This window comes from Choristoneura fumiferana, chromosome 12, assembly GCF_025370935.1.
Source record: "Choristoneura fumiferana chromosome 12, NRCan_CFum_1, whole genome shotgun sequence".
Classification (NCBI taxonomy): Eukaryota; Metazoa; Arthropoda; class Insecta; order Lepidoptera; family Tortricidae; genus Choristoneura; species Choristoneura fumiferana.
The window spans coordinates 6,427,784-6,445,491 of record NC_133483.1 but is presented as its reverse complement, the minus strand read 5'-3'; the positions used below and the strand labels follow the sequence as shown (position 1 = coordinate 6,445,491).

The following is a 17,708-nucleotide window of genomic DNA, read 5'->3' as shown; positions in this document are numbered from 1 at the left end:
GTTATCAATGTACGCCTCCCTCCAAGATGTACGTCTAATTGACGTCGCCTGTCACCCTACAAACATCAAACATGTTGCTTTACATTGCTTCTTCGAATAAACTTGAAAGTGTAATTAATAGAAATAAAAGCAACTATTTATTTTTAAAAGCCGCTGAAATATCATTTGACGAGTACGATCTATGTTTTAATTATTTGCTCCTATTACAGGCCACACCTGGTACATGGAATTTTGTTTGTTGAAATTGAAATTATTTTTTTTCAAAATATTTGTTTTTTCCATTGGTTATGTGTGCATAGGAGAAATTTGTGTCTGTGGTGTAGGGGTTATAGCACGCAGCACGGATTGCTGAGGACCTGGGTTCGATTCCCAGCGCTGGTCTCTTTTTCTGGTTTTTCTGTGCATCCATGTCTCAGTTTGTATTTTGATATGTTTTTACGGGATGACCGTACAAGTAACAAATTAGGACTTGAAATACAAAAAGACTCCAAATAACCAATCATAATTTGATTTCTCAGTAGCGACATCTCTTGTCTGGGTGAGCAGTTAGTTCCGAAAGAGTGCTACGTCTCTCGATGAAAGCGAAACATAGATGTCGCTAGTGGTGCTGTTTAAGTAGCGTAGTGGAAAAAGAGCAACCTGATATATGTTTGCATAGGAGAAATTCGTGTCGTACTCCTGTCCAGTGGTAGTGTAGGGGTATGGCACGCAGCACGGAATGCTGAGGACCCGGGTTCGATTCCCAGCGCTGGTCTCTTTTTCTGGTTTTTCTGTGCATCCATGTCTCAGTTTGTATTTTCGATATGGTTTTACGGGACGACCGTAAAAGTAACAAATTTGGAGTTGAAATAAAAAATACAAAAAAATCCTAATAACCAATCATAATTTGATTTGATGTGTTGCAACGGGACCTTTTCCAGTCAGCCGTTTTATACACTTAACTACCATTTAATATGGTCCAACTTATTGGTCCCCACTACATTTTCATAGTATTTTTAGGTGTAACTTTTGAACTCCACCCAGTCTTAAGTAATTATGTACGATTACGTGAATTTGTAATAGCTTTACGAAAATTCCAGTCAAGTCATATATCTATTACGATGATAACCTTAATTGGTACAAACGGTCAGCATGACGCTGCTGTCTTACGCGGCTGTTTTACGTGAGATTAAAACAATTAATGGAATACTGATAGTAATTGTTACATGAAAAACACTCTAATTAGTTTAAATAGTAAATATATTTGTTCGTGTTACGTGTGTGTATTGTGGCATGGGTGATGGTATACATGATTTTTGTTTTCAAGTACAACCTAAACTTAAACGTACTAGTAAAAATCATTTGATTCTCGATTCTTATCCACCGTTGATCTTTCTCACAGTAAATTTGCCTTGTCAAATGAATTTTACGACCGAACAGCCAAGTGCTTAGATAACCTAAACTGAAAAATTGCATAGTCCCAGCAAGACAGCGACAAACAAACTTTGCGAACGAAGTTAGGGACAAAAGCTAGGTAAAGCAACACAAATTCTGGGATGCAGGCAGGCTGGGAACAATTATTTTAGCATTTTCTTTGTTTGCTATTAAATGAAACATTGTCAAGGCTTTTGTTATTTTCATTATTTTTTAAAATTAAAGTATAAGTTACACGAACAGCGAAATATCTTACCTCCTGGGTTCAGGTTTTTCGGTTGTGGTGTCACAGCTGACGCCGCACCCGATGACCTTCGGGACCTGAAAAGAGAACAGAAATAAAATGAATCATTAATTTATAACAAAATCTCGTCCTTTTAATGGTACAGAGATTCACAACCCACGCACAACCTAAACGACTGAAGCTAGAGACTAGAGATTTTGCAAATATATAGCTCGATTATTATACAGTTGCGCTGAGAAGGGATTTTTCGTAATTTCTACTGAGTGAGGAGCTAAACCATGTTTTTATTTTTCCAAGGGGCGAGCGAGTTTTGTCAATAAACTCATTTTATTATAACCTATAGGAGAAGGGTTCGATATATCGATCTGTGGTTATTTAGTGATAGAGTGAGGTGACTCTACATATAACTAGGGTAGGGTTATAAAATATTCCGACGAATTGAAAACATTCTCCTTTTTTTGAACTCGGGGAAAAAGAACTACGGCTTAAAATACATATTAAGTATTGATTTCTAAGTTTAATCGGATTCGTATTCTGAGTGTTGTGCCTTGTAATAAATTTCAGTTTTCCTTATTTCATATCATTGCTGCGACGCAAAGTGGATTAATATTAAGCAATTTCAATAGAACTATTAGTGCGGCATCAGATGAAAAAGACCGGCTGTTCTATAAATAGGTTCTCTTTGCTATACGGATATTTGTCACGTTAATTAGATCTATGAAAGAGACCAGTTGTTCTATAGGTATTTTTCATGGATCTAATATTTCGCCAATTACGAGTATATATACCGTATGGAAAGGATCCTTTTAGTTTAGGTAAATTTAAATCCTATGTTTAAAGTGACGTCATTGAGATATAGTTCAAAACACGTAGGTTTTCATGACTCAGAACCCACAGAAACAGAATTTAATTAATTAGGCAGTTGTAAATTAATGTAATGGAAATTAATTTAACTTAATCTTATCTGCTTACTAGCATAGTCTCTCATAATAACATTGTATACCTAACAATACTTGAATCTACTTAGTTATCCGAAAATAACCATTAAGAGTGCTTTGATGTCTATAATATTTAAATACAATGAATAAAGACGTGCGTGGGCAAGGGAAAATGGCAGGTGACGCCTGTATCCGCGAATAAAGTATTCCTTGAATGGACATCATGCAAGTAAAACGGGCAGCATTCTATGGGTTCGCGTATTTCAGGACGCTTGTGTTCTCTCGCATATTCCCCCTAAGGATTAAATAGAGTAAGTCAGCCCCCCGAATCAGGTAACCTTTAGCCACAAGCAGCCTATAGCTTTTTTACTAATGAACGTATCAATTCCTGTTTGAGCCTTATTTCTTTGTTTTAAGCACAAGAGCACAACTGTTTAAAAGTCTACTGTTTCTTCAATAATAAACAAGTGCTAAAAATTTCTGAGACTTACATTTTTGATAAAAACACAAAAAAACGGCTGTTAAAAAGTCATTAGCCTGAACATCATAATTACAGTTTCCTAAGTTTAGTTCAAACGAAAACATGAGCACAAAGACAAGAAACCCGTGGACTTTAAAGTTGTCAGAACTTACATTTATTTTAGAAAGGAAAAACATTCTAATTATGCCCACCTTTCCAACTTCTCCGTCTCTTCAAGTAGTTGATTTTTCCAACTCTTCCACTTCATATCTTCTTTACATTCCTGTCTCGTCCGTTTTCTATCTATCCCAAATCTATATTTAGTTTTTATTCTCAACTTGTCCACATGTAGATCAGTAAAAACGGTCTTTCTTGAAAATACATACCTACCAGTGTTTTGCATGACGATGGTGTCGTTTAAATGTTACACGGGACTTAATCGGATAACTTCAGAGTAAATTATCATAAATACTATACCAATACAAGTAAATGCACCGTTAAAATCATCTGCATTATAAACGCGACGTCGTGCGCGGACATCGTTTAGTTCTATTAATAGCTAGTAGGTAGGTATTAGACATAAATGTAGACGAGCATTATCTTTAAACTAGACTCATATGAACATGTGGCAGATAATCAAGAACCGTCTCGACTATAAGGTCGGGGTCAAAATGTATGACAGATGAGTTTGTTTCTAATTTTAACCCACGCATCGTCGAACCATAATCCTATTTTTAACCGCGTTAACTGTCTGAGGGACATTCTTTTTAATTTATTTTTATAGTTTGTTCAAGTAAGACGACCTCACTACATATCTTGACGACCGGATGGCCAAGTGGTTAGAGAACCTGACTACGAAGCTTAAGGTCCCGGGTTCGATTCCCGGCCGGGGCAGATATTTGTATGAATAATACGAATGTTTGTTCTCGGGTCTTGGGTGTTTAATATGTATTTAAGTATGTATTTATCTATATAAGTATGTTTATCCGTTGCCTAGTATCCATAGTACAAGCTTTGCTTAGTTTGGGACTAGGTCAATTGGTGTCAAGTGTCCCATGATATTTTTTATATTTTTTTATATTACACAATAATATAGAACATATTTTACATCAATATCCCTTTGTACATATTAGAAATAAATAAAAGAGATGTTATTAATAAATAATGAAGCTAAGTTTTCCTAATTGTTTTAGAGTTATGATGAGAAATTTAATATTCCTTATGCATGCATTCATTTCATTGTCAGTAGCGCATATTATGCCTTAGATTTCGTGTCTGTAACAATTATACAGTAATTTTAACAGCCAATAATGTGCATGGTGGAACCCGAATACTCTGAGGAGGCTCTTCTATAGGACAGCCACCTGCATTAATATCAGCCACAGCGGAGCGTGGAAAAATATCTGACATGTCCTACATGCCCTAGAAATAGAGTCGTATCAGATATTTATGCACACTTTGTTGTTTCAGATATTGGTGCTGGTGACTGTACGAGGACATTCACATCGTGAGATTGTTGAGCCTAATTATAAAGATAAATTTTATCCTGAACAATAATCCTATCGATTTGTGTAATAAAATAGTGAGTGTTTATTTTTTTAATTTTTAGGTGGTTCGATTCCCGGGTGAGACAAGCAAAGTTAAGAAGATCTTTAAAATCAGTTTTGTTTCATTTTAAAAATAAATGAATGTTTCCTTTCAGTACAATTAGCTAATTAAATGATTTAAGATAGTTGCCCTCCAGGGCCCATTGATTTTTTCACTCTGTATGTATATACAGGTAGGTGGGTTACCTACCTGTATATACTACTTATTTGTTATGTCAAACGGATTTTTGTTCTCATGGAAGCGATGTAATGTCTTATATGGGAAAAATGTCTTTAAACCTATATTACTACATACTGGACGCATGGTGACGATAAAGTTTGCCACCTTGATAGATCTGATCGATCAAAAAATTTTCGTTAAAGGGTCGCGAGACAGTTATACATATATCAGCGTCGACAAAATCACACGTCATGCTAACGAGATCGTTAAAACTTCGAGCGCCATACCTGAGTTAAGGCGTTTTGCTGACATTTAGGACGTCAAGGTATCTCTTTTTGGTTAATTTTGTAATAGGTATATATCTATACAGTTGATAGAGTTTGACCAATGACCACCTAAATAATGATAAACTATGAGGTCAACATTTTCTAAAGGTTTGCCAGTTCCCAAAAAGTTTGAAAAGAAGGCATGGGGATTACGTTTCTTATTCTTTTATTTTTATTTTCTTATTATCTACAAGCCTGTCTGTATTTTTTTTCATTGCCAACATCGACTCTTTTCGATAAATAAACTCATACGACTGCAAAGCCGCCTTACAGCTTACGTTGTTTACTATGTTTGAAGCGAACGGTACTTTCCACCTCTTTGCTTTGAACAACAAAAAGGTTTTTTTTATCTATAGGTGCCGTAAGCCCCTCCCCGGCAACGGGTTGTTGAGTCTTTGTTCTTCGTCCACACTTTGCCTGTCAAAGATTCTTGTTGACATTATTATCTGTGTCATCTCTTTCACACATACGGTTTTTCCTCGGAGTGTTTTGATCATGGAATGTATTTGTACTTATGCTCGGCAAAGAACAGGGAAACGTACAACTGCTCAACATTATGTCACATGTGTCTATGTAATGTACGTGACTTTGCTCCGCGGTGGGCTTACGAATCCTGTCAAGTGGCCTTCGGTAAAGGTAGGTGAATCCAACGCTACGTTACGAGAAGACACAACCAGTAAACGTACACCTATCTCAAAGAAATCTTTTGCTACCTCAAAAGCTTTTGATATGGAGATAACCTGTGTGTATACATCAAGTTTCATTTAGCTGTGAATGCAATATATTCTGTTAAGAAATCAGACACATTTTAAGTTAAGGTACATAAAAGGAATTCGCGTTGTTTTTTACACCCAAATTATATTGAAATAATGTCGCGTGAAATCAAATCAAAACGAAAGAAGAATTAAACTTAATTCTTCAAAAATTACACCTGCATAAAATAAGGACACAGTAGCAATCCCGAAGTAACTAAATATGAACTTTTACGAGATTAACCCCTTTAATCATAAAAAATATCTCGCAAAGGCAAATGTTACAGTGATGGATAAAAACCATGAATCACCCCGTGTGCTCGTTATAGTTACCCTCTACCAGAAAGCCTCAAGGAGGCAATAGTATAGCTTAGACCGGTACACCCTGGCCTGGGCAACAACGGTAAACTAGTTTATAAACAGCTGTTGGACGCGGCTCCGTCTAAGTAAAATTCGTTGTTGCTATCCTGTGGGACCTATGCAATTTTCCGGGATAAAAGCTATCCTATATAAGCTACGAGTATGTTTACTTCGACATTTATTATTTCGTAAAAATATTTAGTAAAATAAGCTTAAAAATATTACACTGGATAAAATTAAGATAAGTCTATCAAATAAAATAACACAAAAGCTAAATTGTAGATAGGTTTAAAACAAAGAAAGGTTTATTTGAAAATCCGGTTTTTTCCGAATTCCAATTAAAAGGAACAAGGGTTCCACCACTGACATAGTTTCGAGGCCCTTTTAATTTAGAAATCCGTTTCGATAAAATACATTTCTCTACAATTTTAACTTCCAGGTGGAAGCATTCAAGCAAATGAACTGAAACCGCTTTGATACATGTAATGAGAAAATACTTAGAAGCATTGTACCTAAAGTTATAAGACATTTTGTTTTTTCTGTGGAGATAAATGTAAGATTATGATTAAAAGTAACATTCCGTAAAAGTAGCGTTAGATATTTTTCATGCTTTCTTCTATTGTATAAAAAGGTGCCTAATTGAATATACAGTATTGTAAATAGTTCAAATAATAGTGTTTCAGTGTAGAAATTATGGCCTTAGAATTACTAAATTATCAAAATAACTGTTTTTGCCCCCAATCATCTGCTTCCAGTAGTAATTTTGCACTACTTGAGGTGAAAACATTGTAGCTTTCTATTGGGTAGAGATTTTAAAATTGATTTAGAAGTTCTAGCGATTGCTGTCTATAGTAAACAAACACACAAAAAGTTCACATCTTGACTACATTGGTAAAAACAGCATACATTTTGACTAAAAAAACAGTAGCAAAGCATGGCTTTTTCAATTTAAGTAACAGGCATAAGAAATTTTGCTTCAGTCCTACGAAATGTCCAAGAAAATTAAGTAGTATCCCCAAATAACGGACCATGTACTCACGTGCCCGTCTTGCACCTCAAAATGAAGCACATAATGCACGGAAGTTAAAAAGTCTACGTAGGTTTCAAACGTCGCGGTTTTGAAGCGGAAAACCGTTGCTGCCATTTGATGTAGCCCGCGATTATGTTTCCGCACGTAGAACGAAATGTAACAATACAACGCCGGGTGGTGTACGTACAACGGAACGTCACTCAATTAAGCTCAAGTTGACAAAGATTTCAACGACTCGAGTTTCTTAAGCCATCGCGAGTTCAGAATACTTCATAAAAAGACGTGTATGGCTGTGCCCGGCAAAAAAAAAACTGCCTTGTTCCTGAGCAAATTATACTTTTATTTATACCTACGCTAATAAGTAAGGGTTTTGAAATGTCAGGGTGAGTTTGGTAACGTCATTTGTTTTGTTAAGAACTTTCATTTTCTTATTTATTCATAGTAGACATGAATAACCAAAATAAAAGATTTTTTTAATTATTAAACTTCGTAAATATAGAAAAAAAATCGGTGCCTCAGCCCGAGCCAGCAGGAGTGGACCTATAGTCGTCTACCTCACGTACATACGAATACTTATTTATATATTAGGCTTCAATCACTCCTGCTGGCTCGTGCTGAGGCACCGACTTCAGACTGGTAGAAAATTATTTTCATGGTTTTTTGTAGTCGGTTCTATTTTTTGTAATATTTTTTTTTCACGCCTTTTAGTGTAAATAATCTAAGATTCAATAGTTTAATGTCAACTGCCCTACACCTTTTACGAAAGATTGCTTTTTCCGATGCAGCAACTGTGTTAAAGTAATTGAAATTCAATCCGTGAAGTACTTGTTATTGACTAGTAGCTTTGTTGGTCAAATGTGGTGTTCATCATCAGTTCCACTTCACCAAATGATGATTTTCAAGAGCAAATGCACAAGTTACTACTAAATATATCCAAATTACCATAGGTGTTCCTACAGTATTTGAAGAGTTCCCTCGATTTCCTTAGAATCCAATCATCAGACCCTGATTTGGTGCTTATGGGACCTAAACGAAGCCATTCCTAGACTCGACGAACGAAAAAAAATGTATTAAATCGGTTCGCAAATGATGGAGTTCTGAGGTAACAAACATTAAAAAAAAATACAAGATAATTGATAACCTCCTCCTTTTTTGAAGTTGAATAAAAATAAACAAATACCCATTCTCTGTAGCACAAACAGTTCCGCTTACAATATTGAATTTATACAAGTCTTTGCCAGTAACTTTTGATGTTATATCTCACTTAGAATGAAATTTGCGAACTTTAGCAGTTTCCAAAGGGGTCAAAAGAGCTATTAAGAAAATCGATGGGTAATTAGGTATGCGGTAGAAAGCTTTGTAATATACATACTTCGGAAATGCGAGCAAGAAAAGCCTTTATTATAATGTTTCTTACTATTTTCTAATAGTAGTTTATGCAACAGTTACGTTTTAAGGCCTAATTACGTACAGTTACTTACATAACTTTATCTACATCGATATATTAAATCCTCTACCATGCGTTCAAGAACCACTGAGAATGACCAGTATTGCAACCAAAACTATTTCTGCCCCACGGGCCACGGCCACGAGCTCCTGCGCCTGCAGATGAATCCCCGCCCGCCACCGCTCCAGTGCAGTAATGTTTTACCTAGTGCCATCCACGAAGACGCGTGATTTTGTCAAAATTAGACATTAATGACATTGTAATAAGAACCACGGCACGCCTCATCGTGAATGACTCTACCTATAATTACGATATCGATTTCGGTGTCGTAATGAACATTACAATACTGCCGTGTTCATAATAGAATCCAATGTCGCAATGCTGGTCATTATCTATGGTTTTTAAACGCATAATGGAGGATTTACTATGTGGGTCTAGATAAAGTTATTTAAATAGCTCTCTTCTCTGTCTCTTTTAAAATTGTCAATCGAAAACCGTGTTTCATTATCATTCACAGTTAAATATTTTATTAAAAATAAAATTAACAGTGTTAACAAGATAAAAAGAAAATGTTTTAGGTATTATTGACGCACCCACTCTCTCATTTCAATGAAATGTGGGAGGTCAGTCTAGACGAACTGTTCTAGAAGGACAGATCTTTTAGAACTCATTAAATCTTACCTCACACAAAGAAAGCAAAAAGTAGCGATTAACGGAACGGTATCGGAGGGATCTGTGGTCGAAATGGGAGTGCCTCAAGGATCCATTCTCGCTCCATTCCTGTATCTTATTTATGTAAATGACCTTACTTATATGGTAAGCCAAAAGTCGGGTATAGTTATGTTTGCTGACGATACGTCTTTACTGTTCAAGGTTAGTAGAAAAGATACCGACTTTATTGAGCCCAATGAAACCCTGTCCGTGATATCCGCATGGTTTGCTGCCAATAATTTGTTACTAAATCCTAAGAAAACCAAATGTATTATTCTCTTTGATAAATTCATCTAACTCGAATTCAGTTTCTAATATAAAGTTAAATGGTCAAACTATTGAATTTGTAAAATCAACAATATTTTTAGGAATAACGCTCGATTCTAAACTACAGTGGGGACCTCACGTCACAGCAATCGCGGGTAGATTGAGCTCTGCTGCTTTTGCAGTTTGGAAAATACGGCAGCTGACCGATATGGCGACGGCACGGTTGCTGTATTTTGCTTACTTTAATAGCATTATTTTGTACGGCCTTATTTTATGGGGATCTGCTGCAGACATTGAGTAAATTTTTATCTTGCAAAAGAGAGAAATTAGAGCAATTTATAATTTGAAGATGCGTGAATCTTTAAGATCTTTTTTTAAGGAAACAGGTATCCTAACCCTGCCGTCGCTTTATGTTTTTGAAATAATGTATGTAAGGAAGAGCATATGTGATTTTCCCACTAACGTCGATAAGCCAAAGGCTACTTGAAACACAGGAAAGCTTAAAGTTCCATCTTACAGACTGGCTAAAACCAAAAAGTCGTCTCTGGGAAATTGCATACGTTTTTATAATAAAAAAATCCACAAAATATTATAAATGAAACGGATACAAAATTCAGATCTATTGTCAAGAAGACATTAATATCTAAGGCGTATTATAAAGTTAATGATTATATCATGGACAGGGATATTTGGAAATAATTCCGATCTGCATTAGCGATCCCTTCAAATAGCGAACCTACTGTGTTAAAAACCCGGGTCACCCGCAATGTAGGATTCCGTTCTAAAATGAGGCAAATATTTTATATTACGTTTTGACATAGTTTTGGTCGACTATTACTCGTTAACTTATATGCTTATTTCGGATCCGGACCTTGAAAAGCAACCACAGATTGGTTCGAAACATAGACATATCTCGCCCTATCTATATATTTATTACGCCAGTGAACCGAGTAGGTACTTTATTTTAATAATCAGACAGACAGACATGGCGAAGTTATTAAGGTTCCTTGTTAGAACTACTGAACCCCAAAAAAAGCAAGTCTTATTTAAATATACCCGACACGTGTAACTGAAGTATAAGTGGGTAGGTTTCCGCCTTAATGACATTTTCAAACACATGCCAGACGCAAACACTCAAATACGCAATGACAAATGTCAAAGCAACGTGTGTGGGAACAATGTTTAAAGTATCGCAAGGCCGTCAACCCGGACGGTCGCCGGCTCTCGTGCGCCCGCGCCGTCACTTCGCTCACGTCACTGCTACGTCACTAGTACTAGAAGCTAATAAGATGACAGTACGAACACAGTTATGGCATAATCACGCACAAAACAGTTCATATTACGGCTAAATTTAGTTGCCGTGAGCTACACCTCTGAATATACGTAAGAGCTAACTTCAGTCCTTCACACCAAATTTCAAGTTTCGAAGTTAACGCAGGAAGTACCCTAAATGTATGTACGGTTAGAACAATTTGTATAAAACCTCCTTTTTGAATGACTGTCACTTTTGATTGCATTGACTTAGACATTTTAATTTTTTCACTGCTTCAAGAAAAAGCAGACCGGAGTATTTGATATTTATTTGACGCTGAGCAAAAGAGTCTTGACAGAGAGACTTGGCTTGAGACTTGACGGACAGACGTGCAACAAAATGATCCAGTAAGGGTTTAGCTTTTTCCTTTTGAGATACTGGAACCTTTAAAAAAACGATTACGGCTAATCACAATAAGCACAATTACACACACACACACAAAGCCACTTGTGGTGTCTAGTCGTTCAGGTTACAGCGGTAATTACCTAGGTTTAAAAACTTTTGGCCACCTCGAGGATAATACCCTTGGGTGAGTTATAATAGTCATATTCTATATAATAGCTGCTTCGTAAGTTAGCTAAGACCTAGTAGGTCCGCTATTTGCATGGGACAGAGACAGGGACAAGTTTCTTGTCTGTTGCATATGTGAAAACGGAGCCATTGTATGTTAAACAGTCATGTATAATTAAGTTTTGGGTACAGGCATCCATTCTCTCTTGATGAGAGTTACGATCGAGATACAGTAAGACAATGAAGCATAGAAATTAAATTTATTACATAGTTACAGTATTTTAACGTCATGTTAATGCTGAGCATAGACCGCCTCTTAAAATGAGAGGACCTGAGCTGTAGTCCTCACGCGAGCCCAATACGGATCGGGAAATTTACACGCACCATTGCATTGCTTCGCAAATATAAATTTGCTATGATAATATAAAATGCTAATAATTTGCTAAAAGTTTCGTCGGGTATAGTAGGTACAAATCTGCGTAACTAGCATTTAATAATTCCGTGTATTTGACAGCCCAGTTCCAATATTTAAACAAAATTCGTTGAAATAAACAAATACGAAGTTAAAACCATCACATGTAAAGCTACATGTTTCGTAGATACTCGGTATTTACATACGGTAGATACGCGGATTTGCACTGTCCTCGAAGGTTTCCCGCATGTACTCGTATTTCGAAAAAATGCTGAAGGTCACTGAGCATAGGTTTGAACCCATGATTCTCCTCTTGATAGACCTTAAGTCAGACAACTAGACTACCGCAGCAACGTCAAACTATCAGATTTAAATCACTGAGTAACTTAATATGCCGTTCACAGATTGAGCTCAGTGTTGTGAGTACATCAACGTTATTCGACCTTGCACTTGCTCACGCGCCGATGACGTAGACACGTTCAGAAACTACCAATGATATGTGGTACATACCTATAACCACAGACGAGAGATCTGACAAAGATTTATTGCACTTGTGAGGAATAAACAAAGCATGTATTGCCATTACGATCAAATGGTTTAATTTATAAAGCGTTACGTAAAAGTGCAAAATAACAATAAACAGGATTTGTATTATTTTTGCTAACAAATACCTACGTCATAAAAGTTTAATTATTTATTTATTTATTAATTAGGTACAATTACATATTGTAAACAACAACACAACTTAAATATTACAAGAATAACATGAGAATGTCTACAACACGATTACAATTTTATTGTACACAGCATTTAAGCACACCATAATTACTCTCATTACCTAATTTCTAATTACAAACTTGTACCTATACAATACTTGTTGTAATATTATATATACTGAGCGGCAAAAAATCTGGCCCTCAAATGTATGCAGAATTGGTGGGCCAAATTTTCAAAGTCAAAGTCAAAATATCTTTATTCAATTTAGGCTGTAACAAACACTTATGAATGTCAAAAAAAAAATCTACCACCTTTTGTACCGCTGAGTATATTTGAAACTTTAGAATATCTACAAAATCAAATTTAATAAAACTTGGTTATAATCTTCCTTAATTTAAATCTTCTAAAGTATTAGAAACTTTGGAATATCTACAAAATCTAATTTAATAAAACTTGGTTATAATCTGTTCCTTAATTTAAATCTTCTAAAGTATTAATCAGTCTTTTTGATGAACGTACGTTATTTTAATATAAATAATGTCTTAAGTTAATGTGTGAGGTATTTTGCATGGTATGTATCTGATATTATGGTCCCCAGGTTCATATGTACAGACAAGGGCAAAGATATCGACACGGCCAAAGTTGCAAAAAATGTATTCACGGTCTTAATGTTAAGTGCATAAAGCCGTGTGTACATATTTTTGTAACTTTGGCCGTGTCGATATCTTTGCCCTTGACTGTACAGTCACCAGCACCAATATCAGACACAACAAAGCGTGTATAACTATCTAATACGACTCTATTTGTAGGGCCGGAAGGACGTGTCAGATATTTTTGTACTGTGGTAGATATTAATACAGGTGATATTATGTTGTCACGTAACATGCTAAATTACTCATGCTACTTATACTTAGAAACTAAAAATCACAGAGAAAAGTGTCAGTGGCGGTTAACTTCAATAGTTTTATCAATTTTCATTCCAGAGACACTCGGCGGGTGCACTACCCGGCACTACAGAGCTGCCATTTTGTGTGGCAGCTTATCCCGCGTACCTAGCAGAGCTTACTGTAGAAAATATAACGATAACTCACTTTCTTTTGCACGTGATGCGATTTGCGATGCCTTTGACCAGACTGCATGATGCTCAGAAAAATAATGCGCAGAATACCTACGTTCGGCGTAACTAACACGTTGATAACTTTAATGGACCTACAATGTAGCAATCACCAGTTCCTTTGACAAAAGTGACATAATTGCTCTAACTACAGCTTAAATCGTTGCAGGCAATTACCCTGTCCGATACAGGCGTCTAAATGCGATGTGTACTGCGTCATTTCCCTTCACAGTTGGGTATTACAGTACGGTCACCTATAGAAGATTTTATTTGAAAAAAAAAAACACTGAAATAGCCCTTTATAAGATGTTACTTGACTAAGCAGTTACCATCAACTACATATTTGTATAAACGCGTTAGAAATGCAAAAAGTGTAAAATAAGTATACTAAGTGTCTCTACCCTTTAGACAAAGACAAATAGAACGTGCTGATTAGACTGTTTCTTACCTATTAATGTATGTACAAAGCCTCATATTTACCAAACGCCACAGTATTAAGGTGCGTCGTCTTCCATACAAACTTTGGTACATCTATATTTATTCCACAGACGTTATTTCGACGCGATTTTTTGAGGATAGTTAGTTATGGCGCATATGTTGTCGCAAATCACAAAATGGAGAGGATCTATAATACCTAAATTTCAGTATGATGCAGTAAATTTTGATCCATTTTACTGTGGTGTGAGTAGCTAATGTCAAATATAATCTGTTGTAAAAAATGGTATTGACTATTTCGGGCGGTCACGTGACCACCTAGTTTGGCTCAGTGGTACCAATTCTTAGAAGTATGTAGTAAGAGAAGGAGTTCGAAACTCGATGACGCATAATGATTCTTTTTCTTTTTTTTTTACTTTTTTTGTTTATTTACAAAGAATAAGTAATAGCATTTCGATAAAGTGCAATTAACCATGAAATTCAGTATTTTTTAAGTCAGGTCAAACCAAAGAAAGTAATGTTTTTTCTTGAGGTCATCAATCTACTCTTTTTATCAAATAGCTGGCAAACTAGCATGCGCGGTCACCTAATGGTAAGTGATCACCGCCGCGCCCTGGTCACCTACAGCATTATTAGGACTGCGGGTGCGTGGCCGGCCTAAAAGGGAGGAGGGGGGGGCTAAATTGGGCGGTATGGGGCAGGATAAAAGGGGGGAGGGGAGTTGGGCAAAGGTACTATTTCACGCCGGTATTCAGATGGAGGTTGGTACTACTCCGGTCGAGCCGGCCCATTTGTACTGCAGTCAGCAAGTGGTTACAGTAAGGCTCTACCACATGAAAACTTGCTTGAACAACTAGATGCCTTCAAGAATGTTCTATGATGATGATGATGATGATGAATTCCTGTAGTCCCTCAGCAGGGACATAGGGCTCGCAGTAGGGACTTCCATGCGTCACGGTCCTGTGCTGTGGCTTCTAGGTCTCGCCAATGGTACCCAATTAGGGAGATCTCCTTCTCAACGATCGTCTCCAGGTGATTCGGGGTCGGCCTGGCCTGTACTACCAGCAGCTTGCCACTCCAGCGCTGCTTGGCGAGATGAGCATCGGTTCTCCGCAACACGTGTCCGATCCACGCCACTTCCTCAATAGGATCTCCATATCAATTGGCTTCTGGCCTCGTCAACTCCCACAGTCAGTTTTGTAATGGTTCGTGGCCAATAAACTCCTAATATGCCGACGCAAAACACTTGTTCACAAAAACCTGGAGTTTACTTGGTGATTGCTTTCTTGACGAGCCAGGTCTCACACCCGTACAGAAGAGAACCGATTTGACATTTGAGTTAAAACTCTGATTTTTGTGCGCCGTGTTATTACGTGGGACGTCCAGACCGGTTTGAGTGTGCATATGCGGCACGAGCCCTGTTTATGCGCGCTTCGACATCTGCATCCGGTTCCACCATTTGGGCAACACAAAATGTTCTATACTTATTATTAATTAATAAAAAGCTTGTAAAATAATGGCGTATCGCAACAAAAGCGTAGTGTAATTTGTTTTGTTACAATTTCACTTAGCGGGTCAAAATTTGAATGGTTTGGCTGTATGTAAGTAAAACCGGGTGTTAGGATAAAATACCTAGCCTAGCGTTATTACTTTCATTGGCAGTCCTGAACTTAGATAACTTTCATAGTTCTCGGGCAAAATATCACACGTGTTGTAAAATGTAACTAAATATTTTGCATACATTTTGCGTAGACGCTAGCGCCATGTCGCGGTCATATAAGTAATATATTTTTTGGAATTCCTTGGTACCCTATCACAAAAAAACCGGCCAAATGCGAGTCATTTGGTGTATGGGAGCCCCCTTTAAATAATTATTTTATTCTGTTTTTAGTATTGTAATACATAATCTGTTGAAAATTTCAAGTGTCTGACTATTACGACTCAAGAGATAGAGCCCTGTAACAGTCGGAACCCTGCACTGCTTTCGTGAGGAAACCTGCACAAACCTGCGAAGCAATTCAATGGTGCGTTTTTTTTATACGATGGATGGCAAACGAGCATGTGGTCTCCTGATGTAAGATCACCACCGCCCATAAACATTTGCCAAACCAGGGGAATTGCAGATGCGTTGCCAACCTAGAGGCCTAAGATGGGATACCTCAAGTGCCAGTAATTCACCGGCTGTCTTACTCTCCACGCCGAAACACAACAGTGCAAGCACTGCTGCTTCACGGCAGGATTAGCGAGCAAGGTGGTGGTAGCAATCCGGGCGGACCTTGCACAAGGTCCTACCACCTGCAAAAGCGTGTGAAGTGAAGTTCCCAATCCGCACTGGGCCCGCGTGGGAACTATGGCCCAAGCCCTCTTGTTCTGAGAGGAGGCTGGGAGTAACAGATGGAGGACAGACAGACAGCGGAGTCTCACCAATAGGGTTCCGTTGGCACGTTCCCTAAAAAAATTGTACTAAAAAAGAAAAAAAGTCGCTAAAAAAGACACTAACAACGAAAGCATTAGGTTATATCGGTTGTAATATTCGTCTAGCAATCATAACAAAATAGGCTGAATGAAAGAGGTTTTAAAGAAACTTAGAATGAAGTACGGCTGGTTAGATAATTAAAAATATAATGTCATGGAAATGTCATCCAGGACTATCACCACTAGTCACATTTATTGTATGTCAGTAATTTTTAAAATTTATTGTCGTCTTCAGTTCAATAATTTTAATGTAGAAGAATGGCGCTGTCTCATATTTCGTTTCCTAGATTTTTTTTACCGTACAACGGTAAAACCTACAAGACAATGGCAAAATTGACCTCCAATGGACAGAGCCACAGTTTTCCAAAAAACAAACAAGTTTATTGTCTGGAGGAAGGAAATATCTAAGGCGCTAAAAGGACTACAATATAATCCTTACAGCATAGGATATGCTGTGAAATCTGACAGGTATAGTCGCAACACATTTTTTTAATACTATAAAATTGAGTTTTTTTTTACTAAAAGTGTACCTACGCTTTTAAGATTTTTATAATACCGGTAAACCATGATCATAGCAATAACATTATAGGTATAGGATTTTTCGGATGAAGTGTGTATTTTTTATAACAAGCTTTTTACAAGCTTTTATTTAGTTTCACCTGTCCCGTTGTCTGTCTATCTGTCTGTCGCTGTCTGTAGTCAAATCTTGCAAGTATAATTTGACCAACTTCCAGTAGTCAGATTGACTTGAAATTTGGAATGATTATGTAATTTGCGTGACAATACAATAATCTGGTAGTGACATCCTGGTAGTCCGACCAGGATCGTCTCCGCAGGACGGAACTCTTCAACGGTTAATAGCATCGACTTGAAATTTGGTATGCAAATGTTTTTTTGGTGTGACAATGCAAGTACTGTCAACAAAAAGGACAGTATAAAAAAAAAAACTGTGATTAAAAATGAAATTTTTTACCAAACCTTATTAAATTTAGTGTTCAACATTTAGTGGTATCGATTT

At 36.9% G+C, this 17,708-nt stretch overlaps 1 protein-coding gene across 15 annotated transcripts in view; it reads right to left on the bottom strand.

The window, feature by feature from the left end:
• The window catches only part of dnc (phosphodiesterase dunce), a 551,064-nt gene that overhangs the window by 54,407 nt on the left and 478,949 nt on the right, over positions 1-17,708 (bottom strand). For all 15 annotated transcript variants that reach the window (XM_074095100.1, XM_074095096.1, XM_074095099.1 and 12 more), the window contains one exon: positions 1,670-1,734. In XM_074095100.1, coding sequence (XP_073951201.1) covers positions 1,670-1,734 — 65 coding nt within the window. The remainder of the gene's footprint in view (positions 1-1,669; positions 1,735-17,708) is intronic.